The sequence below is a fragment of the Simochromis diagramma genome, unplaced genomic scaffold (genome assembly GCF_900408965.1).
Source record: "Simochromis diagramma unplaced genomic scaffold, fSimDia1.1 OVJJ01000344.1, whole genome shotgun sequence".
In the NCBI taxonomy this organism is placed as follows: Eukaryota; Metazoa; Chordata; class Actinopteri; order Cichliformes; family Cichlidae; genus Simochromis; species Simochromis diagramma.
Window position 1 is genome coordinate 5,845,962 of NW_024387375.1, and position 27,600 is coordinate 5,873,561.

The 27,600-nt window shown below is 40.6% G+C and overlaps 2 protein-coding genes across 7 annotated transcripts in view; both read left to right on the forward strand.

Annotated features, from left to right (window-relative positions):
- The window catches only part of rtn2a (reticulon 2a), a 28,602-nt gene extending 9,464 nt beyond the window's left edge, over positions 1 to 19,138 (forward strand). Inside the window, exons 1-10 of one of the 6 annotated variants that reach the window (XM_040008503.1) lie at positions 3,929 to 4,058; positions 4,963 to 5,016; positions 7,078 to 7,668; positions 8,711 to 8,908; positions 13,996 to 14,203; positions 14,672 to 14,810; positions 16,365 to 16,434; positions 16,527 to 16,573; positions 16,665 to 16,723; positions 18,343 to 19,138. In XM_040008503.1, the coding sequence (XP_039864437.1) occupies positions 4,028 to 4,058; positions 4,963 to 5,016; positions 7,078 to 7,668; positions 8,711 to 8,908; positions 13,996 to 14,203; positions 14,672 to 14,810; positions 16,365 to 16,434; positions 16,527 to 16,573; positions 16,665 to 16,723; positions 18,343 to 18,418 (1,473 nt within the window). In that variant the 5' untranslated portion in view covers positions 3,929 to 4,027 and the 3' untranslated portion in view covers positions 18,419 to 19,138. Of the gene's footprint in view, positions 1 to 3,928; positions 4,059 to 4,962; positions 5,017 to 7,077; positions 7,669 to 8,710; positions 8,909 to 9,989; positions 10,094 to 10,211; positions 10,365 to 10,392; positions 11,807 to 13,995; positions 14,204 to 14,671; positions 14,811 to 16,364; positions 16,435 to 16,526; positions 16,574 to 16,664; positions 16,724 to 18,342 lie in introns of those variants that run through there. The other 5 variants (XM_040008501.1, XM_040008502.1, XM_040008506.1 and 2 more) reach the window with 5 other exon arrangements.
- Positions 19,139 to 21,101: 1,963 nt separating this feature from the next.
- On the forward strand, positions 21,102 to 27,249 carry rhoub (ras homolog family member Ub). The gene is made up of 3 exons (XM_040008512.1): positions 21,102 to 21,542; positions 23,505 to 23,563; positions 25,143 to 27,249. The coding sequence occupies exons 1-3, from the start codon at positions 21,344 to 21,346 to the stop codon at positions 25,596 to 25,598; spliced, it is 714 nt and encodes a 237-aa protein (XP_039864446.1). The 5' UTR covers positions 21,102 to 21,343; the 3' UTR covers positions 25,599 to 27,249.
- The last annotated feature ends 351 nt before the right edge of the window (positions 27,250 to 27,600 follow it).

Below are 27,600 nucleotides of genomic sequence, written 5' to 3' on the forward strand. Positions count from 1 at the left end.
GGACATTTAGCAAAACACTGACAGAGCCCATGATCAGTCTTGCACGTCTGTGGGAGATTAACATCTCTGACGATCTTTAGAGAGAATTTTTGAGTGAATCATGAATCCTATTGTTTATTTGTTTAGGGATCATCACAATACCCTGTGAGGTTACCAGTGTTGTCCATAAGTCAGTCTATAAATGTTCTTAATTTGCTTGAAATTTGATTATTGGAAAAAAATCATTTTAGTCATCTGTATACGTCATAATCTAGCTAGCACATTTTATTTGATAATCTAATCGTGTAAATGAAACACAAGTTAAATTCAAGTGATTAAAAATATATATCGCACTAGGTTCAACGTGCCTCATGATAAAGACCAGTGAGCTCTCCTGTTAAACAAGGGAAATCACTGAGAGCTCAAAAAGCCACGTAGCAGACTTTGAGATGAGCGCTGTGTAAATAAAAATGAGATATTTTCATTTTTCGTAAGGTTTTCTGCAACCACTTATCTCTGTTTAAGGTCAAATAAAACTTAAGTAGAACTTATTTTTGCATGCAGTTATTTCTTTTAAAATGTCAGGAGGCAAATTGGTGGATTTAAAAATGATCACAACTGCAACAAAACAAAATCACTGGCAAATATCATTGTGCTAAAGTCTGGAGCCACCCTTCATACCCTTATATTTTGCTTCCAAGGACCCAGACTTTGTTGACATGAAGTGGTCTTGAGAAGTAGTTCTCCAGGCTTGAAGGTCATTTCTTTGGGCTGCTTTTCACAGTTTTTCAGCCCAGCCCTTATACTTGGCCATTTTCAGAGGAATTCAGAGGAATGTTTGTCAACCCACTTAAATGGGCTATAAGTCATTCAAGTGTAAACAAGGTATCTTACCAGGGATGAAACAGACAACTTAGAACCATTGTAAAATTGTAGTTTGAGGCAATTTGCTACTAGCAGCCTGTAAATACATCATTTCTCCTCTTTTCTTTTGTTAAATGTATTTAAAAAATTCCCAAAGATAACACAGTTTGACAGGCAATTTACCATGTCAACAAGGTGATTCCCAAATAGATCCATAATAGCTAAAAACTTAATGTCTCATCATGGTGTGCAGTGTGGCCTTAAAATTGAAAAAAAAAGTAGCAGACCTTAAAAAATTATCTAAGGAGATTAAACAGTATTTGAAAGTCATATCCTTAAGAAATGGGTTTAAACCCAGCAAATACCTGACAAATAAATTTGGTCCTTAGTGAAAGAAAGGCTGTCAAGAAGTTATTCTTAAGGAAGAGAAATGGGAAGAAAGGCTGAAGTATGTCACTTGACACAAGAACTGGAAAGAAAATATGTGACAACAGGTGTTTTAGAGTGATGAATATGACATTTTTATTTCAAAAGTAAAATAAATTGTTGCTTATCAACATTTTTGTTTCAGTCATCTGTAAAGCATGGTGCAGGGTCTGTTCAGCCAGTGGAGTTGGAGAAAAGTATCATCATATTTTTAATTCAACATGCATTCCTCTCTGGAAAGTGTTAGCTGGGCAGTGGCGTAATCTTTCAGGATAGCAACATATTACCCATGCAACAAAAGCATACCAGGATAGAAAAGCACACAGTAGAACATTAGCAGTCATGCATGGGCTTTCACCAGTTCCCAAGCTTGAACTTGCCAGAGAATGGAACAACTGACTAAAGAAGAGCTTTGAATGTCCTATGAGAAGCCTGGAAAATTATTTCTTGAGACTACTTGAAGACCGCTTGCCTAAGAGAGTTCAAGCTGTTCAAGCGGAATAAAGGCGATCATAACAAATATCGACTTTCACGCTCATTAAATTTCTACAAAATCAGTATTTGCTTTATATACTTTACTTCCGTGTATTTTTACACATGCTTTAATAAGTCATTGCACATATTTCCCATTTCCTAGCGAAATTTTAACAAAGTGTGTGTTGGCCCAAGACTTTTGGACAGAGCTGTATGTTCAGATATTGACTCCCAGTGAGTTAATCATGAGTTATATTCACTGTGAAGTTGAATTCTATTTGTTCAAACTGGACTTTTGAAACTTTTGAATCACTGGCCACCATTCTGCCTTAAACGTTGAGAATGGTAAATGGTACCAGCTCCTTTTGGCTGTGTACCATCATCTCTGATGTATGACAGAAATCTAAAAGAAGTGCTTTAATGTTCATATGAAACAGAAAGATATGCTGTTTAAGGCTAAAATGGAGGATATAAATAAGCTAAATTAAAAGTGGAAGTTGTTCACATGAAGAGACAGATGATATGCAGTAAACTGGCCCTTGAACTTGTAACCTGCTGATTGTGTGTCAGATGACACCTCTGTGTCTTAATCTAATTAGTTTGTGTATTTGCGATTTCTGACCTGGTTTAGAGGTTAAGAGCGTTAAGGTCTATATGTGTGTATCTTTGTTGTCATCATCCTAAAAGTAGCACTAAACCTTTTATAAACTGACACTGGTCCTTGTGTTTGTCTGATCATGGAAACTGCCAGGTGTATAACTCAGGATGCGACTGTTTGTTTTTAACATAAATAAATGTAGAACTGTTCAATTACATGTGACGCTAACAGTGGATAATAATGACTGTTTCAGCTGCATGTGTAATGTGCTGTTGTCTCTCAAATCATTTCGTGTTTAAAGCAGTCCGTCAGTTTTCTACCCCGGTTATGGAAATCATTCAAGAAAACATAAATTGTTTTTGACATCTCTCAAACATTTGGACATCAATCTGTCATGTGAATACAATATATGGCTTAAGTAATTTGGTCTATTCTCAGATAAAACCCATTTAAGCTGTTACACAACACTGATCACCTAAAAATTAGGTTTTAAAAAAAGTTTATATTTAGCTTTTTTATGAGTAAATATGTGAAATTTTATATAAACTATGAAAAGGAAAATATATTTGTCTTTGTTGAGGCACAGCTTTGACCTAGTGGCAGCTGTGTAACTGCCATGACGTCATTCAGCTTGCACTTCTATTCAGTTTTTTGGTTTCCTTTTTTTAATTACAAAAATCCAGTTTAAATCTATATTTTCCCCTTTTAAATTTCTGCTTTTAGTTACTTTACGAATGATTAAAAAATGACTCAAACATCTCAGTAAAAGAGCTGCGGTTTGGATACACTAGCAGTGTAGTTTTATGAACTGAAATGAAGGGTCTATGTTGTAGTTCAAATGCTGAATTTTACATGAATAAAAAGCATTATGAAGACGTCATTCTGCACATATTTTTTCCAGCATTGCTCAAACCAAACTATCAGTTTTTATAGCTGCACAACACTGCCTCCTGGTGTTCGTTGTTTCCCAGGCCTTGTTTCCAATTTAATTAAAAGCTTTTACTTGAATTTTTATGCTACAGTATATTATATACTGCATATTTTATGGCTGTGGTTTTAGTTGTGTGTTTATAATATGAGAAAACAGAATCTGATCTGTATTACTAAAACAAACTAAAGCTGACGAACCTTACATGTTAGTAATGGGATGTAATTGAGGATTCAGCTCATCGTACCCAACCTGAAATGATTCCTTCTCTGCGTATGCTTTACTTTATGTTTATGTTTTACATTATTAATGTCTTCATTCTCTGACAACCTGATTCGATCAGATCCTGAGATGGGATCACATGATGACAGAGAGAGGGAGAGGGGATAGATGGGTGTAGAGTAGCTGTGAATGGGAGATGACAGCAAGCTGAGGCAGACAGACACTCGTGCCTTCCCCCCCTTTGCTGTAGCGTACACTACTACTACAGCTGCAGCCTTAGCGATGGAAGAGGAGATGTAGAGGGGAGGATGGTGGAGTGAGGCAGGGCGGGGCTGTTGAGTGACTGAGCGAGAGGCAGGAGAGGGAGGAAGCCTCTCAGTAGATGACTGAGACACAGAGGGAGGAGGAGGAGAGAGAGAGAAGAGAGAGAGAGAGAGAGAGTCCACAGGACGTGAGTGTCGGCAGCAGAGGAGGAGGAGGAGGGGGGAGCTTCCAGACTGGATGACTGGATGGGCCCAGCAATGCCTTGATGGAGCATGGGCCAGGTTTTAGGATTCTCCCACTGCCGTGAGTCTGCTTTGGTCCTTCAGTTTGTGTTTCAGTGTTGGGGGCGTCTGCATTTGCTTATCTCACCTTTCCATCATCTCTTATATTCCAGCTCAGTATCTTTTCCTGCTAACTGCTATGAGCATCGTATGTGTTAGCGCTCCCCCTCCCTCCTCTCCTGCATGCTCTCTGTTCCTCTCTACTGCTCATACCTTTCATAAACACATGGCTTAATGGAGCGGATGCAGTGCAGAAGCAGATTGTTTGGTTGTTGTTATCTAGCGTTGGATAGCAGATGTTTATTTGGTTGTGTCTGAGAGGGCTTTTCAGCCAGGCATGTTAGGCATGCAAGTTATTTCAAGCTGCCACAAGCTTCTGTTGTGCTTCCATATCTGCCTTTTATTTCAGCTTTCTGACAGAATACGGGCACGATCCTCTCTACATTTAAATTAAAGTGGCTGCTTATTTGCATGTGCAGACGAGAGTATGCTGCTTCGTTCCACTCCCTGGTTTATTTATTAGCTAAAGTCATGCTGGCTGTCTAATGTAGTGAAGGCCTTTACTGCTGCCAGCACAACTCTGCAAGGAAATGAATCAATATGCAACAAAATGGTTGATATGCACACAGTTTTATGCTTTGTTGTTTTACATAGAGGTTGAAATTGCTGAGTAGGGTACCTCCCAGTCTTTTTCAATGTGTACAGTGACAGTTCACTTATAACCCTTAAAACACTGACTCATAGCGAGTTACTGCAATGCTTCTTTTGGGGTTTTTAATCATTGGAAGAAACACCTACGTTCAGTGTTTGCCAGGCTGTGAGCTCAGTGTGAGATGGTGGAAAGAATGGATTTACAGCAGCTTGCCCTAAACATTCCTGTTTTACCTGTGGGTTCATGCAAAAGTTTCACTGTTTTGTCCTTTCAGAGGAATATGGCTCCGTGGCATCCACTCCAGACTCAACTCCTCCCTGCACTGATGGTAAGAAGCAGACACTTAACATCCCCAGAGATATTCGGTGGCAGAATGTCTACTCATTGATGCAAGTTCACCTAAATGCACCTGTTATTCAACTTCTCTAACGCTAGCAATGAAGATCCACAGGTTAGACTAAAGGAACGCTGATTTGTTCCTTTTTTGTAAGGAGAGCTGTTTTTGCACTTATCAAAGAAGGCTTCATCTTTCGACTCCGAACTCTTTCTTCTCCCTGACATCAAATAGGATGCCTTGCAGCTTTCACCTGACGTTTCCATTTAATAAAACTAAAATCTCTCTCCTTGCATAGCACTGCAATAACACTAGTAGTGTCTTTAGATTATTTATAAACAGTTTTTTTCCCAGCTTGTATCCTGTTTCTTTGTCTCTCTCTGTTTTGTTACTGTGTGTCAGTACAGTGGGGCAAAAAAGTATTTAGTCAGCCACCGATTGTGCAAGTTCCCCCACCTAAAATGATGACAGAGGTCAGTAATTTGCACCAGAGGTACACTTCAACTGTGAGAGACAGAATGTGAAAGAAAAAATCCATGAATCCACATGGTAGGATTTGTAAAGAATTTATTCGTAAATCAGGGTGGAAAATAAATATTTGGTCAATAACAAAAATACAACTCAATACTTTGTAACATAACCTTTGTTGGCAATAACAGAGGTCAAACGTTTACTATAGGTCTTTACCAGGTTTGCACACACAGTAGCTGGTATTTTGGCCCATTCCTCCATGCAGATCTTCTCGAGAGCAGTGATGTTTTGGGGCTGTCGCCGAGCAACACGGACTTTCAACTCCCGCCACAGATTTTCTATGGGGTTGAGGTCTGGAGACTGGCTAGGCCACTCCAGGACTTTCAAATGCTTCTTACGGAGCCACTCCTTTGTTGCCCGGGCGGTGTGTTTTGGATCATTGTCATGTTGGAAGACCCAGCCTCGTTTCATCTTCAAAGTTCTCACTGATGGAAGGAAGTTTTGGCTCAAAATCTCACGATACATGGCCCCATTCATTCTGTCCTTAACACGGATCAGTCGTCCTGTCCCCTTGGCAGAAAAACAGCCCCATAGCATGATGTTTCCACCCCCATGCTTCACAGTAGGTATGGTGTTCTTGGGATGCAACTCAGTATTCTTCTTCCTCCAAATACGACGAGTTGAGTTTATACCAAAAAGTTCTACTTTGGTTTCATCTGACCACATGACATTCTCCCAATCCTCTGCTGTATCATCCATGTGCTCTCTGGCAAACTTCAGACGGGCCTGGACATGCACTGGCTTCAGCAGCGGAACACGTCTGGCACTGCAGGATTTGATTCCCTGCCGTTGTAGTGTGTTACTGATGGTGACCTTTGTTACTTTGGTCCCAGCTCTCTGCAGGTCATTCACCAGGTCCCCCCGTGTGGTTCTGGGATCTTTGCTCACCGTTCTCATGATCATTTTGACCCCACGGGATGAGATCTTGCGTGGAGCCCCAGATAGAGGGAGATTATCAGTGGTCTTGTATGTCTTCCATTTTCTGATGATTGCTCCCACAGTTGATTTTTTCACACCAAGCTGCTTGCCTATTGTAGATTCACTCTTCCCAGTCTGGTGCAGGTCTACAATACTTTTCCTGGTGTCCTTCGAAAGCTCTTTGGTCTTGGCCATGGCGGAGTTTGGAGTCTGACTGTTTGAGGCTGTGGACAGGTGTCTTTTATACAGATGATGAGTTCAAACAGGTGCCATTCATACAGGTAACGAGTGGGGGACAGAAAAGCTTCTTACAGAAGACGTTACAGGTCTGTGAGAGCCAGAGATTTTCCTTGTTTGAGGTGACCAAATACTTATTTTCCACCCTGATTTACGAATAAATTCTTTACAAATCCTACCATGTGGATTCATGGATTTTTTTTTTCACATTCTGTCTCTCACAGTTGACGTGTACCTCTGGTGCAAATTACTGACCTCTGTCATCATTTTAGGTGGGGGAACTTGCACAATCGGTGGCTGACTAAATACTTTTTTGCCCCACTGTATGTACGTTGAGCTCACATCCATTTTGTTTTTCTGTTCGTTCAGGTGGAAATGAGGAGTCAGAGATGTATGAGCTGCACACGGCCAGGGAGTGGTCCGACGATGATGAGGGGGGCGATGGAGATCCAGATGATGATGATGAGGGACTGGCTTCATCCCCGTCTATTTGGGGCACACCGCGTCAGAACTCCTTCGAGCAGACTTTCTCCTACATCGCTATTGCCGAGGCTGAAGCAGTGGGCGCCTCTAGACTCCTCCGCGATCGACGCAGGGCTGGTTCTCGAGGCAGTCGCACTCCTCTGATCCGCACGGACACGCTGGAAACACTGTTGGACTCCCCTGATGCAGACTGGGATCCTCAACTGTTCCTCGGTAGAGAGGAAGAAGAGGAAACGTCAGAAAGCAGAGAGCATGAGAGAGTTGAGACGAGGACAGAAAGTGCTGGAGAAAGACGGGAAAGGGAGCAACAAAGACAAACTGAAACTATTACAATTCAGCCCTCTCCCCAAAACCTGGACCCAGAACCTCAAGAGAGAGATGAAGGAGTTCAAAGAGAGGAGAGTGTTGACGAGAGTGTGGAGAATTCCCCTTCCATCCTGTCATCCCTGCAACAGAGCCCCTCACAGATACTTCAGAGTGAGAAATATGTGATGAGGTTGCTTCATTCTGTGTTGTGTGAAACTCTAAAATATGTAGTGTCTGAGAAATCTCAGGATGCCTCAGTACAGAGATGACTAGCTTGGTTGACTGAGCAGTAGGTTTTCAACCAAAAAAATGTAATGAGGTCTTTGCACAACTGACTTGTAATTTTAAGCATACTGAGCGTTAGAGTAGATGTTTTATAAGTGTAGCCTGTATCCAAAAATCACTATGAATTCTTATGATCAACTAAAGATACATTAGAATACAAAAAACTGGGTTTAGGACTGGGTTATTGATTCTGTTAGTCAGCATAATGATCTTAAGGTCTTTTGAAGTCCTCATGTGATCTACAAAAAGATTACGTAGTAGCTGTTTTACCTTCATTTTATATTATTTTTACACTGAATTTAAACATCTTGTAAAGTCTTTCCAAATTTTACATTTATTGAGTATAAGAGACTTTTTTTTTACCACTGTTAGTTCTCCATTCCTCCTAACTGTCTCCAGCTGACACTTTAAAATCTTCTTGTTCTGAGAGCTTAAGTGATGACCTTGCCTTGAGTCATGCTTCACGTTAGGGTCTGAGGCAGAAGTGATGACAAATCAAAATGATTAGACAATTGTAGCATCGAAAGGCCGCATAAATATTTTGTAAACCCACTTTCCAGTGGGTTTTTATGAATACATTTCATTACATATAAATTTATTGTGCTTCAAAATTAAAAAGTGAGAAAAAATAGCATGTATAAATAGAAGAGCAGTGGAAGCCCAGATGTAATTTTTATTTCTAAAGGCTGTAAAATACCCAATTAACAACTCTAATCTAAACTACATTCAATAGTCTGATAGCTTCATATATCATTTGTATCTTGTGATCGTGTCAGTGTAAAAGAGATTTTGTTTGTGGTGAATGTTATAAAGAAAAATAGTGGTCAAATCAAACAAATCAGCATTCTTGTGCAAAATATAGTTTGCTTTAGTTAAGCACATTCAACGTGATGTCATTACCATAGTGACACATTCTTCCTTTTCCCAGCAGCAGCAGCTGAGCCAGTATCTCCTGTTGCCAGGGAAACCATTTCAGTCAAGCTTCTCACAACTGTGCGACCGGGAGACCCAGCGTCATCTGCGCCGCCTGCCATTGGCCTAAACACTCAGGAACAACTGGTCAGAGATCACTGGTTTTCAGCACTTAACCTAACAGAGGACTGGGCAGCATGCACACACATAGCAGGTAGGGGAATAAAAAACAGCTGTCTTCTCCTGACCTCTGCCTCTTCTCTCGTTCAACAAGATTCTTTCACTGAGCTCAATCAATACTTTAAAGAAGGAGAATATCAGATTTCACTTTCTGCATGGACCTTCAGGAGCAGGCAGACAAAGATAACTGACCCTCTCCCCACCCCCATGGAAGTGCTGGCTGTTCATTGTGTCTCTGTAATAACCCTCTTTTGGGATTTAAGGAGTGATTGGCTCATTGTGAGCAAACCATAGCTGGCACTGGCTGACTTTTCAGATTCATGCTGATGTCAGCAACACAACAGAAAGAAAGATGCACATAGTATATGGGAGGAGTTTCTATGTATGCAGATTTGTGGCAGTTTGCTAGCATTGTAGTGGTGAACTGACCCTTGAAGTGGATCCTCCATCAGAGTGGAGCTCGGTCTTATTTTAGACGACTGTTTGAGCGTTAATAAATGTGCGGGCAGGCTGATGACAGAGATTAGGGTCCCCTGAATAAGTACTGCAAATATATCTATTGGAATATCATGTTTCTTTTGGTTTCATGACTGCTTTTAGTAGCATTGTATCAAATTTCAAATATTGAAACTGGCAATGATAAATGACTGGGTTCTCATTCGGCACCCTTTTAGTCAGTCATTTTAGGCCTTGTACTGCTAGTTGTTTTTAGACATTTGATAGCTTAAGCATTTTATCTTGTTTGTTTTGTCACATTAAATCATAAGCAGAATTTATAACTCTAGAAAAGGTGAAAAAGAATGCAGCTTTTCAGTTGCTCTTCTGTTTTTTTTGTCAGCAGTGGAAACAGAAAGATGGGAGCTGGTGACATAACAGAAAAAAAGACACCCATTCTCCTGTTTCACGCAATTTAAAACATGAACACAGCTCTATAAAACAAACTCCCAGTTTAAAGGAATGGATTCATTCATCTGACTTTAGAGTCAGAAGATCTAGTGTAATGGTTGCGAATCATCTCTTTATGGGTGAAGCTCTTGTATTTTCTAAGAGTGCTGGGCGGTGCTGCACATGAGATTATTTTGGGCTGTCAGGCCTTTGGACTGCTGAGCGAGCAGTGGGTGGCCAAAAACAGCTCACAGGGGTGAGGGGTACACACAGAGAGAGGGGCAGAGGGTGCGAGGGGAAAACGCTGGAGCAGCAACCAAAATGGCCAGTAAAGGTGAGATGCTCTGGATGTGGAAATAGAATTTTCTACACCTTTATAGGTGAGCTGTAGGTCTAAGCTTAGTGTGATGAGCTGAGGGACAACTCCCGCAAAGAGCTGTGTTTCATTTCAGTTAAATTGATGGCAGAGAAAGCTGCAGATTCAAGTGGTGGACTGTTTAGCTTTCTGACTGGCTTAGAGAAGGCTGGTCTGTCAGAGTCCTGAAGGTTTAAACTGAGTGGATTTCCTGTTGCTCGCTGGGGACGGGTGTTTCCATCAGCTGCAGGTGTGTTTGGCACTAAACTAATCAGTTGTTCAAATATAGCCACATTTATCAGTACCCTGGATTTAAATGAGCACCAGCCATTCAAATGACTATAAACTTTCAGTCATGGGTTATAATATATTTGCCAGCTGGGTTCTCTTACTCTTTGGTGTTTCCTCTTTAGACTGAAGAGCTGGCACAGATGGAGTTTCATTCTAAAGTAGTACGAGGTTTGTGGCGACATGCTTGAGCTGACATGACCAGATTGATTAATTATAATCAAGAATACAGTAACATCCTGTATATCGTAGTTAAAGCACTGCAGTTCAGCTAATGTGAATTGCACCATGTTTTAGCTCAGTACTTGATATGTTGTGAACTGTGGATGCGCCTGGGTAATAAATAAAAAAGACCAAAGCCCTTTTGTACCTTTTTTTGTATATCTTTATTTGTACTTTTAATGTGGTCATTTTTGTTTATGGGGTTTACTCACTTTTGGAGCCAGGCTCAGTTGTCCATAAGGTGCTGCAGTTCTTCATCTTAGTGAACTATAGTGGACTGAAGAATTAAGCTAACTTGTAACCAGTGAAATGCTTCCTGTCATGTGGAGATTAAATATTTAATGCATGGGTGGGCAATTCATTTTGCAAAGCGGCCAATGGGACTGTTGTGGAGAGCCATACCAGCAACTCTGAACTCAATTCTGGTTAACATGATTTTTATCTATTTATAAGCTTATTGGTGCAGCCCTTCACAACAGTCCCAGTTTCTCATGTGGCCCTTTGGAAAATTGAATCCATTATTTAATGTCTTAAGTAAAGTGACTGAAAGTGGAGCCCAACTGATGTAGGATTCTAAGACCGATACTGTTACCAATAGTTGATTTAAAAATTCGAGATTCCAATATATGTGCAAATTTTTTCTTTCTCTCTTTATGTATAGTTATCTATTTATTCGTTTACTCTCTGACTGTTGTGTTTGTGGCATGTGTTGCCAACAGGGCAATGTCAACACTCATAACATGGTTGAAGGGTGTTTCTCCAATTTCTTGTTTGCTTTTGAAGTTTTGATTTATCAGCCCTCATACATGCCAATGCAAATCGATCAACAAATAGCTAATATTATTTGTCTGATAAATTGTTCACGTTCTGTTTGGAAAGAAATTGCTAATAAATAAATGAAATAAACCAACTTTAGGGGATTACAAGGGGAAGTCACAGTGTTTTTGCATATTTACTCGATACTCGTGTGTTTAGAAAACCCTGAGCAAGTAATAGAGAGCAAGTAGTAAAGTACAAGTAGAAGGTGTGTGAAGATGAGCCAAATACAATGTGTCTTCCATGGCCAGTTTTGATGTCATACTGCTGTTTATGTGTTATTACACTAAACACGTATCCTGCTGTGTCTCCATGTGAGTGTCACTGTCCCGGAATGGCAGCAGCACAAACAAACACAATGAACAGGTGTGTTCCAGGGGCATCATGGGTATTAATTGTGTGCAGTGATGTTTATAAATAACCCACCTGCTGTCAGTACACTCCATTGAAAGAGGCTTCCCTTTATTCTAATGCTGAGGCTTAGCATTTCGCTGAACGACGAGTACAAAGTACCAGGTCTCTCTCTGACAATAATTACACAGCACAGGGACACTGCATTTACAGTGAGCTGTGTGATGGAATTTTAATTACTGTTAATTGCTTAATCGTTTTCTGTAACATTAAAATTGTTAAGAGAAAAAAGATGAACCACGAATTCTACTGTGTACATCAAAGTTGTTCACTGTAGTACTGCATGACTCTGCAGACGCCTCAGTCTCCAGGGCAGCTGTTGCTGGGTGACAGAGAGGGAAACTAACAGGGTGTGGAGAAGGGGCTGCCGATGTCCTGACGACTGACAGCAGGTGCTGTGAAAGGCTGCATTTAAATTCCCCTCAACTGCTTGTTTCCCTCTTTCATCTGAGGGCTAAATTTAACTGGACCTAGAGCCTGATGTGTCCTCGGAGCTGCCCTGTGTGCTTTCATGCCTGAGGCTTAAAATCCCTCCTTGCCTCATGTCTTCAACCTCTCTGGCCACCCTTTCCATCTCTTTTCCTATGCTCCAGGTGCTCTTTCAATGGTGCTTCTTAAAAAATAAAAAAGGTATTATTCAGCCGAATGTTGAGGAGTTTAAATGATACAGCAGCTTTGTCAAAATCGAATATATTGTCAACAGTTGCCTGGACTTTTCAGCCACTGTTTTTATTTTGGGTTTTTTTTACTTCCTATTCTGTTGGCTCTATCTTTTTTTAACCTTTCTTTTCTTCAGTTGTTGTCAGAGGTTGTACGTACACTCATCATGGGCATAAATGTCATGGTAATTTGGTGCTTTTGCTGAGTTTATTAAACTGTTCTTTTTCCGGGGTGGCGTGATTATACGGGTAAATCTTTAAAAACTTTTCAAAGCTTGAATTAGGGGCAAATGTTTGATTTTAATTGGGATTTTCTCCAATCCAAACTGGGTCAAAAATAAACTAACATGCCCAGTAATATTTAGTTTTATGTATCTCAGCAAGTTGCAGCTTGTTTTTGTTATATATCAACAAACTTCTGGCATAATTCTGGCTAGATATTTGACTGCTATTCCATGCAGAATTGGAAGAGTTAGATTAGGTTAGAAGTCAGGGGTTTGGGAAGTCCATTCTAGAAGTTTAATGTTAGCCTGCTTCATCCAATCCAAACCCAGTTTGTGTTTGGGATCATTGTCCTGTTGGAACACACAATTGTATCCAAGTTTTAACAATCTAGCTGTTTTGCAGTGAAGTTGAAGAATTTAGAGGTAGTCATGCTTCATTATTTCATCCATTTTCTGCAGTGTACCAATACCAATGGTAACAAAACAGCCACAGATCATGATGCTACTACCACCATGCTTGATGTTGGTACTGTGTTAGGTTTATTGTTTTAAAGCCTCACCTTTACTTTTCCAAACATACCTCTTGTGATTGTGGCGAAACAGGTCAATCTTCATTTTGCCTGGCCATAAAATGTTCACTAAAAGGCATTTGGTTCGTCCATGTGGGCAGCTACAAATTTCAGTTGAGCTTAAAGGTATCAATTTTGGAGCAAGGGCTTATGACTTGGTCAGCACCCTCAGTCAAGGGCAATATAAAACTGGCTTTGCTGTGCACAGTGATGTTGGTGTTCCAGCAGTTCCCAGTTCATTGCAGGCTTGACCTTCAGTGCTTAATGGACTGTTTCTGAATATATAACCAATTTCCCTTCCTCTAAGGGTGACAGTTCGTATCTTCTTTTGAACCTTGGCAAAATGGTGACACATCTGAATAACTTGTACTTGGAATCTGCCCTCGTTTAAAATTGCCTCAGCGAGACCTTCCAAACTTATTTAAACCTACATTTCTCCTTTTCCTTGAACTTGGTCATTTTAATGTGTGCTTTAAATAAATCCTTTAGATGCTGGCAAAGCATTATTTAATAAAAGATTTAAGTGAATGTATGCATGTTTGACCCCTCTACACCTCTGTGCTGTACAATCATTCCACCCTGGAAATAGAACATCACAAAAAATATTGTAAAAGTCTCAAATTTCCATGATATTTGTGCTTATGATAAAGCATGTACATTTCTGACCACACGGCACCTGCCTTGCCTTTTAGTGATGGACTTGATCTACTGGAAGGACACGGAGCGGAGTGGCATGGTGCTCACAGGGTTAGTGGTGGGATTGCTGTCCCTGTTCCAGCTCAGCATCATCACTGTGGTCTCCACAGTCTCCCTGGCTATCATGTGCTTCTCCATCTCAGTACGGATCTACTACCAACTCCTCTACATCCTCAGCTGGGGTGATGGAGAACATCCGTTCAAGTAAGATGCTGTGCTTTTATTTAATGAAGGGGACTTGACCTTTGTTATTTTAGTTTTTATACAAATTAATATAGAATGTGCTCAAGACCAGGGGGTTAAGATAACAACTTTCACTCAGGAAACCTTTATTTTTTTGTTTGTTAAAGCATACTTGAAATATTGTCACTTTTGTTGAATTTTCCTTATAGGATAGTCATCTTGTTGCAATGCCTCTTTATAAAATGATAGCTTTATATGTAAAATGGATTTTAAATAGCTGCTGATGACCTGGGAAGTTTCAGAGATTGGGAAATTTAATGGCTTTGAAAGTTATGACAAGTATATGTGCTTGAAGTATTGTGTGGAATCTGTGTTTTTAAGGAGGAATGACTCAGAAAAGACTCAAAAATAAATGCAGTGCAAGAAAATGTGAGACTAAATCTGACATTTCAGCATCTAGCTTCTGCTTTTGTCGTCCTGTCCTATCAGGTCTTATTTGGACTTGGACATCAGCTTCAGTGGAGAGCAGGCTGACCTCTATATGCAGAAACTCATTATGATGACTCTGTCAGCTGTTGACACTCTGAAGAGACTCTTTTTTGTTGGCAACCTTTTTGAATCCCTCAAGGTAAGTTAAGCTTTGTAGTCAAGTTACTTTTTAAAAATGATGTGTGTGTATGTGTATACCAGCTTCATATTTACTCTCCTAATCACCTGTCTTCAGTGATTTGTTTCGCTTTGTCCAGAACCTCTCCTCTCCATTTTTATCTTCATTTAATCATCATTAACCAATATATCATTCCATCTCCGTAGTCCTTCATTTTGCTTCATCATCTGTCATCTTCCTCCCTGCCTCATCCCTCTATCACTGGAGGTTAGGTCATTGCCATGCCAACTGTTACTCTCATTCTCCCGGCTCAAAGCTGAAGCCTCTCCTCCTAAATAAATTAATAGCACTGCTGGCAGCTGTCAGTCCCTGTGACATATTTTTGGTAATTGTTTGGAAGGCTAAGCGTCCCTTTGGATAAAGAACCCTTTCAGATCAAACTGAAATGCCTCACTCTTCTCATCCAACCCTTGGCTATGCCTCTCCTGCTAGCAAGGCCAAACCCTTGCTTGCAGGAGAGATCATATTCATCAAGTCAAGAGCGGAAAATCTGCCAGCATCACATAATTAATGATTTATAAAGTTTGCTGTGACGGAAAATGCTTTGTTGCAGTTTGTTAGATAAAACTTGATTGACTTTAGGTTTATGTCCTTTCTCTGAAAGCTAATGCATAAAATGCCAGTTCTTAATCAGCCTTTTGACACAGTCATCATTAGGCTCAAGTCATTTCAAATGTAGGTGTGTTCTTGAGTAATGCAAGTGATACAAGTCTAAGAAAAGTTTGAGGGACCCTCTGAGGGGTCAAAACGGTCAATCAAATATGAATAAAAAAATGTGTGATGGCTACTTACCTTTGATTAAATTTAGGGTAATTTCTACTTATTTCATAGAGAGTAGTATTAGACTGGGATAGGAGCTATTGATGCAGCATTCACTATACACGTGTACCAGTCAGTTACAATATAGTTAGTAAACCTCACTGCCAGTATTGGAATAACATGCAGAATACTCTAGTTTTACCAGTATCAGTAAAACATCTACATAGATATGAAATTGTAGCTGTTAACAGCAGACAGAAATAACTCATTTGCAATAAATGGTGAGTCAGCGTAAGCTGACTGAGCCCCTTAATCCCAGGACCCCCTGTTCTCAACCCTGACCTTGCTGGAATGTGGCATGACACACGGGGATATGAACTCAGAGACACCCGGGATAAGCTGGAGTCTCCTTCCATCTGACACAGGGTGTCCCATGTCAGTATCATATGTACAGTTACAGAACTGAAAAATGAGGGGAAAGAGTTGTATCATATTGGGGCGTGGGGGTTATATTTAAAGCTTATTTTATCCGTCAAGGAGAAATGATGTCAGTGACAATAATTTAATGAATTCTGTATCCTATTTACATAATACAGTGGAGCAAAATCAACAGTGTGTTAGTGTGATGGACTGTTTTCTAGAAGGAAATGAAAACCAAATGGAGGTTTGCAGGAGGGTTTCTTGATAACAGCTTAACTTTCTGGTGAAAGCTAAAGTCTGTGCAGCTGTTTCTTTATTTTATGTTTATTCTTTTAGTTCCTGTTTCTGATGTACCTTGTGACATACCTGGGAGACCTGTGCAATGGCCTTACTTTGCTCATCATCAGTAAGAAACGCATATCATCACTGGACATATGAAAGCTATTGATACACTCTTTGTTTATCACTTTGGCAACTCTACTTTTTTTTCTCTTCTAGGTGTGATCGCTGTCTTTTCTCTGCCCCTTTTTTATATACGACGTCAGGTAGCAACTTTTTTTTCTATTTGTACACTCACTGATATTTAATGTCCACCCTATCCTTTAACATTTGTACCCTTTTTCTGTTATATTCCAGGAGCAGGTTGATGGCGTTATTGCAAAAATCCAGGCCAACATTGACAACGTCAAGGACATGTGAGTATGACGCCATCCTGTGGCAGAAAGGTGCTATCACCAACACAGTGGAGCTCATGATCTCAGATACTTTTTACTTTAAGTATGCACTAGAGCTGACTGCACAAAGTATCATTCACACTGTTTAACACAGTATATAGTCAATAGCACTATGCAGTCTATAAGAAAAATAAACAAATATGCCAAATCTATTCATTGCTGCAGTACTCAGATATGTTTTTAACACTATAAGGAAATTACATTTTGAACATGTCAAAAAAAACTGAATCTTTAGGCACTTTTTTTTTGCAGCCTGTTGTAGAAACACAGACATAAACGAGTATTTTTGCACAAAAAGGTGATTCTCAAAGTGCTGTTAGCTGAAATGCCAGATATAGCAAATATGATACAAAGTCAAATTAATAAAAGCAAATAAATCTTACTTTCATTTTTGTTTTTAATTTAAAAAATATATATTTATACATTTCTGGCAAGTATGTCATGATTCAGCTTTAAATGGTAAATAAATAGGATATGACTAATAGAATAAAAAAATAAATCCAGCAAAGACCTGAAACAGGACCTGAAAAATGCAGCTGGCCCTTCAGCTGATCCATCGACTGTACATCAGAAATGGTTTTAGGGGAAGGGTGGCTGTCATTCTTCAGGAAGGGAAACAGGGAGAAAAGGCTGAGGTGTACCAGATTACACAAGACCTGGACTGAAAATCAATGACAAATCCCACTTTACATTTTTTGAGAAGGGAGGCTCAAGGTTTTGCACAGTACTGCAATTAATAAAGCAAACACATTGTACTTTACATCACAGCATTTAGTTTCAGCTGGTCAGCAGACTGAGACTGAACATGATGCTGAATGATTTGTGTTTAGAAAATAGCAACAGATTTTTAACTGTTAATCAAATGATTCTCATCAGAAGAATGATCCACCATGGCTGTGCAGCGTGACAATGCTATTAATAATAATGGTAACTAATATGTTATAGTGTATTTGCTCATTATCTGCTAATTATTGGCCGAATGTTGAATTAAATTATAGAGTGTTAGTTTGGAGATCCATTGTTACAGTTGCATGAGTTTTTAGCTCTTTTTAGCTCACAGTGGGATCTCAGAATTTTTAATGTTCACAGCCTGGTTCCATCAACCAGATGTGTCCTTGACCTTTTTTCCTGTCTTTTTTCCAAACGAGAAAATAAGTAGGATTAACAAACCTGGTTGTCGATCCAAACTGGAACCACTTACAACCAAAATAGTTTATCCATTTCCCAGTCATGCCTTCCAAGCCCACGATAATATGCTGATATAGTTAATGGCAGTAACAGTATCACGCACACACAATCGCAAGAAAAAATACCAGGTAATCCGTATCAAAATGGCTTCAAGCCACTAAAACAAACCAGGGGAGGGATCTAACTGAAGCAATTTAAAAGGTTCTACTATAAGGCTAGTAGGACGAGCTAAGAGGACTAACTATGTTGGAATGTGTTCCTTAAACATAGGATTTATCAGTGAGGCATACCTGTCTAGTTTCTGGCAGCACATTAACACACACTTAACAAAAAATAATGGTGGTGGATGATGCTAATTTTCACTTATTATCACTTATGTGTCTCCCCTGTAGTCTTCAAAGACTTGTCCAGGGTGGTGGCCCTCCTCCTGATCCAACTCCTGGTGGTGCCAAACCCAAAACCCAGTAATCACTCATGGACAGCGACTTAAAGAGAAGCTACATGAGTTACAGACTGTCACTCAGATGTCTTACATGGCAGTCTGTGCTCAGAGCTCCACAGAACAGAGCTCCAGAAACGGGGAAGGGAACGAAAGGGAGGTTATTTAAATGAATGACGATGAGGACTACGCATGGTACTTCACACTAACTGTATCCAAGTTATAGGGGTTAGAGGATGGGGCTGAGATGATTCTGCTTCATGGTGTATGAATCCTGGATAGGACTCTTGCTGCTGGTTTCGAAGAAGAAGAGATTCTGCAGCGCAGGTGATTGCGCATGACCATCTTTGGAAATATTGTTTTTGACATGTAAAAAAGAATTCAAAAAGTGTCTTAAATTGAGCTGTAGTCCAAAATGAGGTACAAGACCATAAAAGGGAAGTTCCCACACTGACAGCTACACGCCTGAGTAAAGGGAATTGAGTCGTTGAGGGGATTTGTGCGAGGAGCACTAAAACAGGGGTCAACACAGATCACGGCAGCATAAAACTGGCAATTAAAGATGTGTGTGAAATCACATGTACATTTCTCCATGCATATTCATTCACATGACTCTTTATCTGTGTGTATGTAGGTGTGTATGGACCTTTCTGTGTTTGTGTGTGCATGTATGCGAGTAACTGACATAGAGCTTGCTCAAACAAAACTGTTACCCAGCAATTAAAGTCACATTTCTTAATTTTCCAAAATTTTGTGTTTCTTTTCACCCTCACTGGCATCCATTTCTATTCACTATCAGTCACCCTTTTTGTGTTTTGTGTGTTTTTTGTTTTTTTTCTTCATTGCTTACACTAAAAGATTCATGGATGTAGTGAAGGAGGACAGTCGGTGTGATAGAGGAGGATGTTAGGGAAAGGGTGAGATGGAGGCAGAAGATCCGCTGTGGTGACTCCTAAAGGGAGCAGCTGAAAGGCACTGCTTTCCCTCCTTTGATATAAACAGAAAGATAACTGAGCTCCTCAGTGACTTTAGTAATTTACAATATTATAAATTTTACGAGAGGAAGTTCTTCACTGGCAGAGTACCAGAGGTGTCAGTGTTGCTGAGGAGTTTCATGATTGCGTATATGGGAAATAGACAAAGTGCTAAGATTTCCCATGTTCTCTGTGCTCTTAAAGTGTTTTGTCTCCCGTTGTAGAGGAAGCTTGTGAAGGAACGTGAAAGTGTAATACAGCAGGTGCCTTTTTAACCGCAGGTTACAGTGCATGATCTGATTCACAGTACTTACAACTTGTTTCCTCCAACAATGCACCACTTCTCGTATCAGCCTAACCATTTGTTTCCCAATAATGGAGTTTTGTATATGTACAAAACTTACCGGATTCCTATATCTGTACAGGGCAAGGTATCTCATATGGAACTGTAAGTAGATCTGTTTTAGGAATAATAAAATTATTCAGGATACTCCACAGTTGAAGTCCATATTTCCCTTTAGTGTCTGCTTTTAAAGCTCACACAAAGACTGTTATGCCTTATAGATGTGAATTTACATCCTACAGAGAAAGCATTGATATAACCCGTTAAAAACCAAAACCTAATGGCCAGTTAGTGTCAGAAATCATGTGCTGCTTGGTCATAGAACTACAGTAGTAGCATAGACACACCCATCTGTCCTTTCTTTAAAAAGATGGATGACAGCAATATGTAACCACACAGCTTAACATGTATAAATCTGTTTTGTCATGATTCCTGTGTACATATTTAGCAAAGCTGCTACTAATCCAGCCAAACTTCATTTTCATAGAGTTGTCATACCAGGCCTAGATTACCAGAAGTTTTTGTTTTCTATTTGCCTTGAAAATATTAATCTAAACAGAAAACTGACTTTTAATTCCTTTTCATTTAATTTCCAAACAATTGATCACTCGTGACCTGCATTATCTTAGTGCACTTTTCTTTGTATTCCTGAAAATAACTAGTTTTATGGCTGGAAAAATAAACTCTTGAGAGATCAATTCAACATATACTGTGGCTTTTTTAAACAGACAAGAGTATTAACGCTACCTGTTTTCAGGTATGTCAGTTTCTCGCTGCAGCCACAAGGAGGCGGCAAAAGGCAAAACATTTGGTTCAGTTTTCGAGGTTTCCAGTGTCTTTGACAAATTAGCATAAGAAAGCGGATCACCTTAGATATTGGACAGTTTAAAACTGGCCGATCACGTGGAGAATACAATAAAATTTCCATTTATTGATTGATTGAGTAATCTTGTAGATTCTGGCTGTTCCTTCTTGGAAAAGCGTACTAGTACAAGGTAAAGTAAGTCAGGAGGCTGAAGTCTGCGTATAAAATTTCAGCACTTTTTATATCCATGTTCAAAAAGGGCATCAAGGCTTCCTCCTAACTAGTGAGGACACGTCTGGACATGCCTGCAAGAGATCAAACATTAAGCCCATAGCAACGCAGTGTGTAACAGGTTAAACGAGTAAACTACACAATAATATATTGAAAGGAAAGATTGATAATAATAATAAAAACACAGGATCGTCCCTCTTGTTTTCTAATTTTCCCCAAACAGTTTAATAAGGGTAATGTTCTTTTCTTCAAAGAACACTTGGATTCACACTCCCACGTTGCTGGGCGGAGCCAATGAGAAAAAGTAGGTGGGATTAGTCAAATTAATCCTAAAACACACACAAAAAGTGCTTTGGGTCCTCCCTCGCTTGGTAAAACTGCAGTGTTCAGCGGTGCAGTACTGGACGATAACTTCCCGTACTGGATTTGACAGCGCGCACAGGAGGAGAGGTTTTACGCACGAGCTCCGTTTGCGATCATTACCGTTTGGAGGGAAGAAAAACTGCAAAGGAGGAAAGAACCTGTTCTCATGGTGGGTGTTTCACCGGTCCATCGAGATCGCGGTGCAGAGCTGGCTGACTGAAAGGCACCTCCACTCAGAATGGATTACGGTAGGACCATGGCCCCTCCAGTGCCTCCTCATAAACCCAAACCTACCCGGCCAGGACAGGCGCAGGAGCGGCTGCTGAAGTGCGTCCTGCTGGGCGATGGAGCGGTGGGGAAAACCAGTCTGGTGGTCAGCTACACCACGAATGGATACCCGACGAAATACGTCCCTACTGCATTTGATGACTTCACGGGTAAACAGACATATTATTTTATTCATTTTATTCCAGATTTTAGAAATGTTGTGAATGCACAGGCAGACCGTGTATGTGTGTCACCTGTCATAGCTGAACATGTCCAGTTTATTTAAGCGAGGTGAATAAACTTAATAAAACTTATGACACTTCAAAAAACCCTCCTATAGAAAAATCTGTTGGTTTCCATCTACCTGTCAGTATCACCCATTTTCCACAGGATACCTTTTCAACTCTTGCTTGTTTTAGAGATCAACTTCGCCCCACCCCACCTATATTCCCCAATGTCCCTCTATTATTCAGATGTTAAGGACTGATAGATGTCTTTGTGTTTCCTGCTATCTTGTCCTCCATCAGCGGTAATTAATGTGGATGAAGTATCCTCCCTGGTGTAGCTGGGTTTCCATTTGGCGCTGTTCCACTTTCCAAACTGTCTCACTAATCCCTGGAAGCTTTTGCGATGTAAGAGAAGAAAAACAAAAATCCTTTGAAGGTGGTGTTTGAACCCGAACAGTATTGGAACAGAAAAAAAATACACGGTGACCTGTTGATCGCTTTTATTGACGTGTGATCACATCTGTTATTTAGACATACCATTTGAAATGCAGTTCTAGAGCAACATAGAAGCTGTTTTGCTTTTTCGTGCAGGATTATACCCTGATTTATATACAAAAAGATTTTGGTATTTTACCTTTTCAAAATCTAACATTTTTATTTAAAAAGAAAACGACTGGCTGTGAAAAAACTTGTAAACTTAATAGCTAATTCCCTGACATTACTCTTGATAAGCATTAAAAGGAACAATGTGGCCAACCCAAATCTCATAAAACACTCTTGTAGAGCACACACCACCCTTAGACAAGTGCTGGCTCAACTCTTCCATACAGAACAGAGGTTGGTTCACTGGTTCACGGGTTTTGGATTGCACAACTCTGCCTATTGTTGTCAGCCTTGACCCGCAAGGCCTCTCTTCTATACTGAAACGGGCACATCTGTTGCAGTAGCTCTGAGGCAGAGATTGTCTTTCTCCCTGGCCTGACAGAGAGTGATTGTGCAGTTGGGGCCCTTAATAGTGATGTCATTTTTCAGTGCCTGGAATCAGAGCGTTCCCTTGAAAGCTGATTTCTGAGCAGTTACACAATGCCACAGGTGGCAGAGACTTGGAGAAGCGGGAGGCTAGGAGACTGGACAATAAGGAGTTTTGGATGAGAAAATCAAAGGAGTATCATATGTCAGGTATTAGGAAATGATTACCCAATGGCATCTCTCTTATGTTCCTTCTTCTGTGTCCTCCTGCGCTTCCCCCCCCCTTGCCTCTGTGAAAGCAGGGTGTTCTGACGGCTGTCCTCCTATATGAATAGTTCCAGCAAAACCCTTTGATCAGGTGGTATGACCAACCACACGCTCCAGGCCTATTGTAAATGTTTCCATGTGCCTGCTGCTCTGCGTTGTGTTCAGTTTTCTGAATAGAATAAATGGCCCTGTAATGAAACTCACTGTGAGATGACTCACTCTCTTTTCCAATCTGGAAATGAGGCCAATTGGAAGAGAGTCACTAAATAAACAAAATCTGCTTTGTTTTTACCCCCATGCACACACACATAGACACACCATCAGACAACCTTTGACTGGCCTCTGCCAAAACACAGCACAGAACAAAGCCCACCGAGCGGTCTGAGTGACAGTAAAGTGTTACGGTCTGAACGGTAACTGGCAGAGTGGGTGGGCGAGACTGAGCAAGGCCATTTGCGAGCTGGAAGAGCAGAGCAGGCGGCAGCGGGGAGTCTTTTTTGTTTTTTAAACTGTAAGGGTTTTGTTTATTGCTGAGAGTGTTGCGGTTAGTAGCTGTGTGTGTGTGTGCATTAACTCGAGTGTCAGGTGGGGGTACATACACAGCCTTAAAACTCATACTGTCACCTGTGACTCACTTTGTTTTCTTTCTGTCCCTTTCTGTATCTGCAGCTGTGGTTCAGGTGGATGGGAGCCCAGTCAGACTACAGTTGTGTGACACTGCGGGACAGGTGAGTTTGCACACAAACACATTGCATTACCACTCGCACTCTACGCAGGTCATTGACATACAGTGCCTGCATGCTTCTCGGCCTTTGCTCTACATAACTCTCACATGTTGGTTGATTAGTCGCCGTTGCTTGGTTGCAGTGTCATATGCAGAGTTATGCAGGAATAGTTTTAATAGCACATATTAGGGTCCTTGCATGCTGCTAATGTTTAAAAAGACATTTAAAAAAAAATCTTGAGTACATTTGCAGACTCATCCTCACTATATTTGAGGCACTGAAACGATGGAACAAATAATCGGTTAAACGTCATTTGGTTATAAAATTATAATTAGTTGTGAACTGTTTTCTGTCAGTTACTAAGGTGAATGAACTGTGCTACACAGAGCTTGCCAGGTAAATTTATTGACTCGTTATTATGTTGATAGGCCAATCTTGGAAAGAACGTGTTGTGAAACAGTGTTTCTGTTTCTCTGGGGCATTGGGTGGTTGTTTCATAACCCACTACAGTCAAACCCTGCCCTGGGAGCAGCATATTTGACATTCACAGCCGCTGCGAGGGCACTGCCAGTTCTGCATAGAATCAAAGACAGTTTGGCTATAAAGTGGAATGAGGCATTTGAGTAAACCCCTAATACGTGTAAAACCTCACAGCATGTTCTGAGCTGTTCACGGCCTTAAATCTGCACACACATACACGCAGACGCATCCGCACGCAGACAAGCTGGGGCAAATTCAACTAGATAAAAGTCTACAAACACTTACTGTAGTGATGCAATTCTATACGAGGGTGGGGGGAGAGCTTGAACCAGAGACTGGTCGGGTGTGCCAAAAACGTTGAGATGAGAGAGGAGAGAGCGAGGAGAGATGGAAAGACACAGAAGGTCTGGAAAAAGATGATAGCAGACACTTCCAGGGCTGATAAACAACGTCGCTCCTCACTCAGAGATGTTGATACGTGTGTGTATATTCTGCAGATGGGCCTACGTCACCAGATCACAAAGCGCAGCCAGACCTTGTGTGTGTCAAACTCAGAAGCGGCATGTGCTGGGCCTCAAATCCACATGTGGAAACTACTGATTTTTTTTTCTGCACATTTTAATTGTGTTTTAAAGGGCAGAGAGCGGGCTTGTGGCATTGTTTAGTCAAATAAGGATTAGGAGATATGTGTTGGAAAGGATGGAGTTAAACGGAAAAAAAGGAGAGGTCTGAGTCAAGTTACTGCCAACCTTAATCTGTGTACTCAAGGATGTGGGAGGCCCATGTAAGTTAAAGCTGTGTGGCTCCAAAGTGTCAATTTAAGAGATTTACTGCAAATGGTATAAATGTGTGGGCAGGATTTGTCTGTTCTGAATATTTGCGCAATATAAACACTATCGAGACGGTTTGTTATTTAACAGTTACTGGCACCGCTCCCTTTCCTGTGATGTGATGTTACAGTACTTGAGTGTGTTCAAGTGCATCCGTGTGTGGTCAGAGTGAAGGGTGGTGGCTCAAATCAAAATAAAGACTCTGAACCAGACATATGTTAAAAAATATATATATATAAAATAAAATTTCTCTCTTTGTTCTTCTCCATCAGGACGAGTTCGACAAACTCCGCCACTTCTGCTACAGTCGGACAGACGCCCTGTTGCTCTGCTTCAGCGTGGTCAGCCCCGCTTCCTTTCAAAACGTCTGGGAGAAGTGGGTCCCCGAAATCCGCCGCCGCTGCCCCCTCACGCCCATCATCCTCGTAGGGACGCAGTGCGACCTGCGGGAGGACGTCAAAGTGCTAATCGAGTTGGCAAGAAGGAGGGAGAGGCCGGTGCCGGAGGAAGATGCCAGGGCGCTGGCGGAAAAAATCGGGGCTGTGACGTACGTTGAGTGCTCGGCACTGACACAAAAGAATCTGAAGGAGGTGTTTGATGTGGCCATCTCTGTGGGACTGCGACAGTCTGATAGGCGAGCGCGGCGGGAGAGGAAGGTCCGCAGCACAGCCGATAAGATGAAGATGCTCTCCAAGTCCTGGTGGAAGAAATATGTGTGCGTCCAGTAGGGGGGAAGGAGATAATATTTCTGTAACTGATGTAAAACTGGAACTGCTGACGTATTTGGGAGTGTTGAGTTGGATGTAAGGACTCCTTGTTACTTTCACATGGACGGCCTCAAATGACCTACTGTGACTTTAATGCGATGGAGCAACAGTTCAGCAGGGGCACCTGGCTAAGCTATATGGCTGTTTGGGGATTTGATGGTTTTACTTTGGCCAGAAAAGACCCTATGTTGATGCCTAAGAGACAGTATAAGGTTGTAACCACTGTCTGCTCTTCAGAGCCAGTATGTAAAATGTGACTGTGACCATCATGGAACCAAAACTTATGGCACTAGGAAAGTGTTACGGCTCATGGACTGCATATCATACAGAACTTGTCCAAAGGAATTCCAGCTGACTTGGGGGTCGTTAAGGTGATGATATCGCATATTAAAAATATACTCTTTCTTTTTTATGATTTGGTTCATTTCTTTATCAAAGTATATTATTTCATTTGATCTACACTGTAACTCGGATTTCAAGGCTTGTAATAGATTTTTTTCCCGATTTTCTTTTCAATTTTGTTTTATTGAATTCAAAGCTCCGCCTAAAAGCCCAAATTAAACATTGCAAGCCCTGCACTTTTTCCTAAATGAGAGGCATCTGTGAGCCAAATAGCTTCTAAAAATAGACTCTGTAGTTTATCAAATTTAACTCATCCTTTTAAAAATTTACAATCAAATGTATATGAGTATAATTTGTTTTTAATGGAATGATGATGACATCTCCAGGATGTGTATGACCGTTTTGAATGGTGTGTGTTGTGCTACAGGCTGTTGTAGTTTTGTCACAGCTGTTAATTGGCCATTAAGCTCCTTTACCAATAGATTGATTTTGATCTTTGCCATTAATATTTTGCAAATACCGATCATCATCCAACCAACACAATCTGGAGAACACATCTCTGCTGTAGGTTTATGGAAGATTTAGCAATATCGGTTTTCACTTTGACTGATTCCGAAATGTTAAAGCCAGTTCGACTTCATGAAATTTTGTTACTGTTACAATGTTGCAGCAATACATGGGTTATACCACTGTACCACTTGGTTGTATTATCCACATTTCAAGCACATCACTTAAGTCTGGCCATGCAATGGTCTTTGGACCAGTGAAAGAGTGGAAATCCTTCTTCAAAAGTAGGATCCAAGCAGGTAAAGGCTCTTAGCTGCTCCGCTCACTGTTTTGGATGATCAAAGGGTCTTTCGTTGTCAGTCAGTATAAAACCAAACTCTCTCCACTTTTGAGATTATGCAGTAAATGAGGTGAAATCGCCAAAGAGACTGATTCTGTGTTTGCTTCTTATTTTTCAGAAGCCTTTCATTCATCTGTCTATTTATCTGTTCTTTCTGGGCCAATAACTGATCAACAGCAATACACAGCAGATGTATGAGATCTCACACGCCGTTATGTATGTTACATAGTGATCATTTGATGTTTGTAATGTCATCAGGATAAATCTGCTTGTACAGATACAGTATAAGTGACTCGGTCTTTGTCTGTGCTGTCTCAACTCTAAATGGGCTCCGTATGATTGTTTCAGTTTGTGTCTGATTCTGCCATGAGAGAAGTTCTTTGGGTTTTATGAGTGGAACTAAATAAAATGTGAAATATTTAACCTGCTTTTGTCGTTGACTCTTCTGTGGAGCTGTGTTATGTGGTCACGTGGTAGAGGGCAGGGGAATGTTTCTGAGGTTAGTGGTTACTACAGAGCATGAATAGACTTTTTTGTGGATCTCATATGTCCTAAAAGAGAAATTTGATCCAAATGTAGAGGTTTACACACAGGGTTTTATTTGTTTGCCACAATGAGGATCAGAACAACATACACAACTCTATGTGTGTGTCCTCTATCTTTTCAAAAGTAAAATATCCCCTCTCTAGTCCCCTTTATAGCATTTTCACTATTGTTATCAGTCGGATCTCAATTAAGAATCATTACACCAGATGTAGTTGACTCAAATCACCT

Bases quoted from the DNA above. Each gene is read 5' to 3' on its own strand.
- rhoub (XM_040008512.1), top strand. From the start codon at position 21,344: ATGGATTACGGTAGGACCATGGCCCCTCCAGTGCCTCCTCATAAACCC. The intron at 21,543-23,504 runs GTAAACAGACAT...CTGTATCTGCAG, and splicing joins TGCATTTGATGACTTCACGG to CTGTGGTTCAGGTGGATGGG. The intron at 23,564-25,142 runs GTGAGTTTGCAC...CTTCTCCATCAG, and splicing joins TGTGTGACACTGCGGGACAG to GACGAGTTCGACAAACTCCG.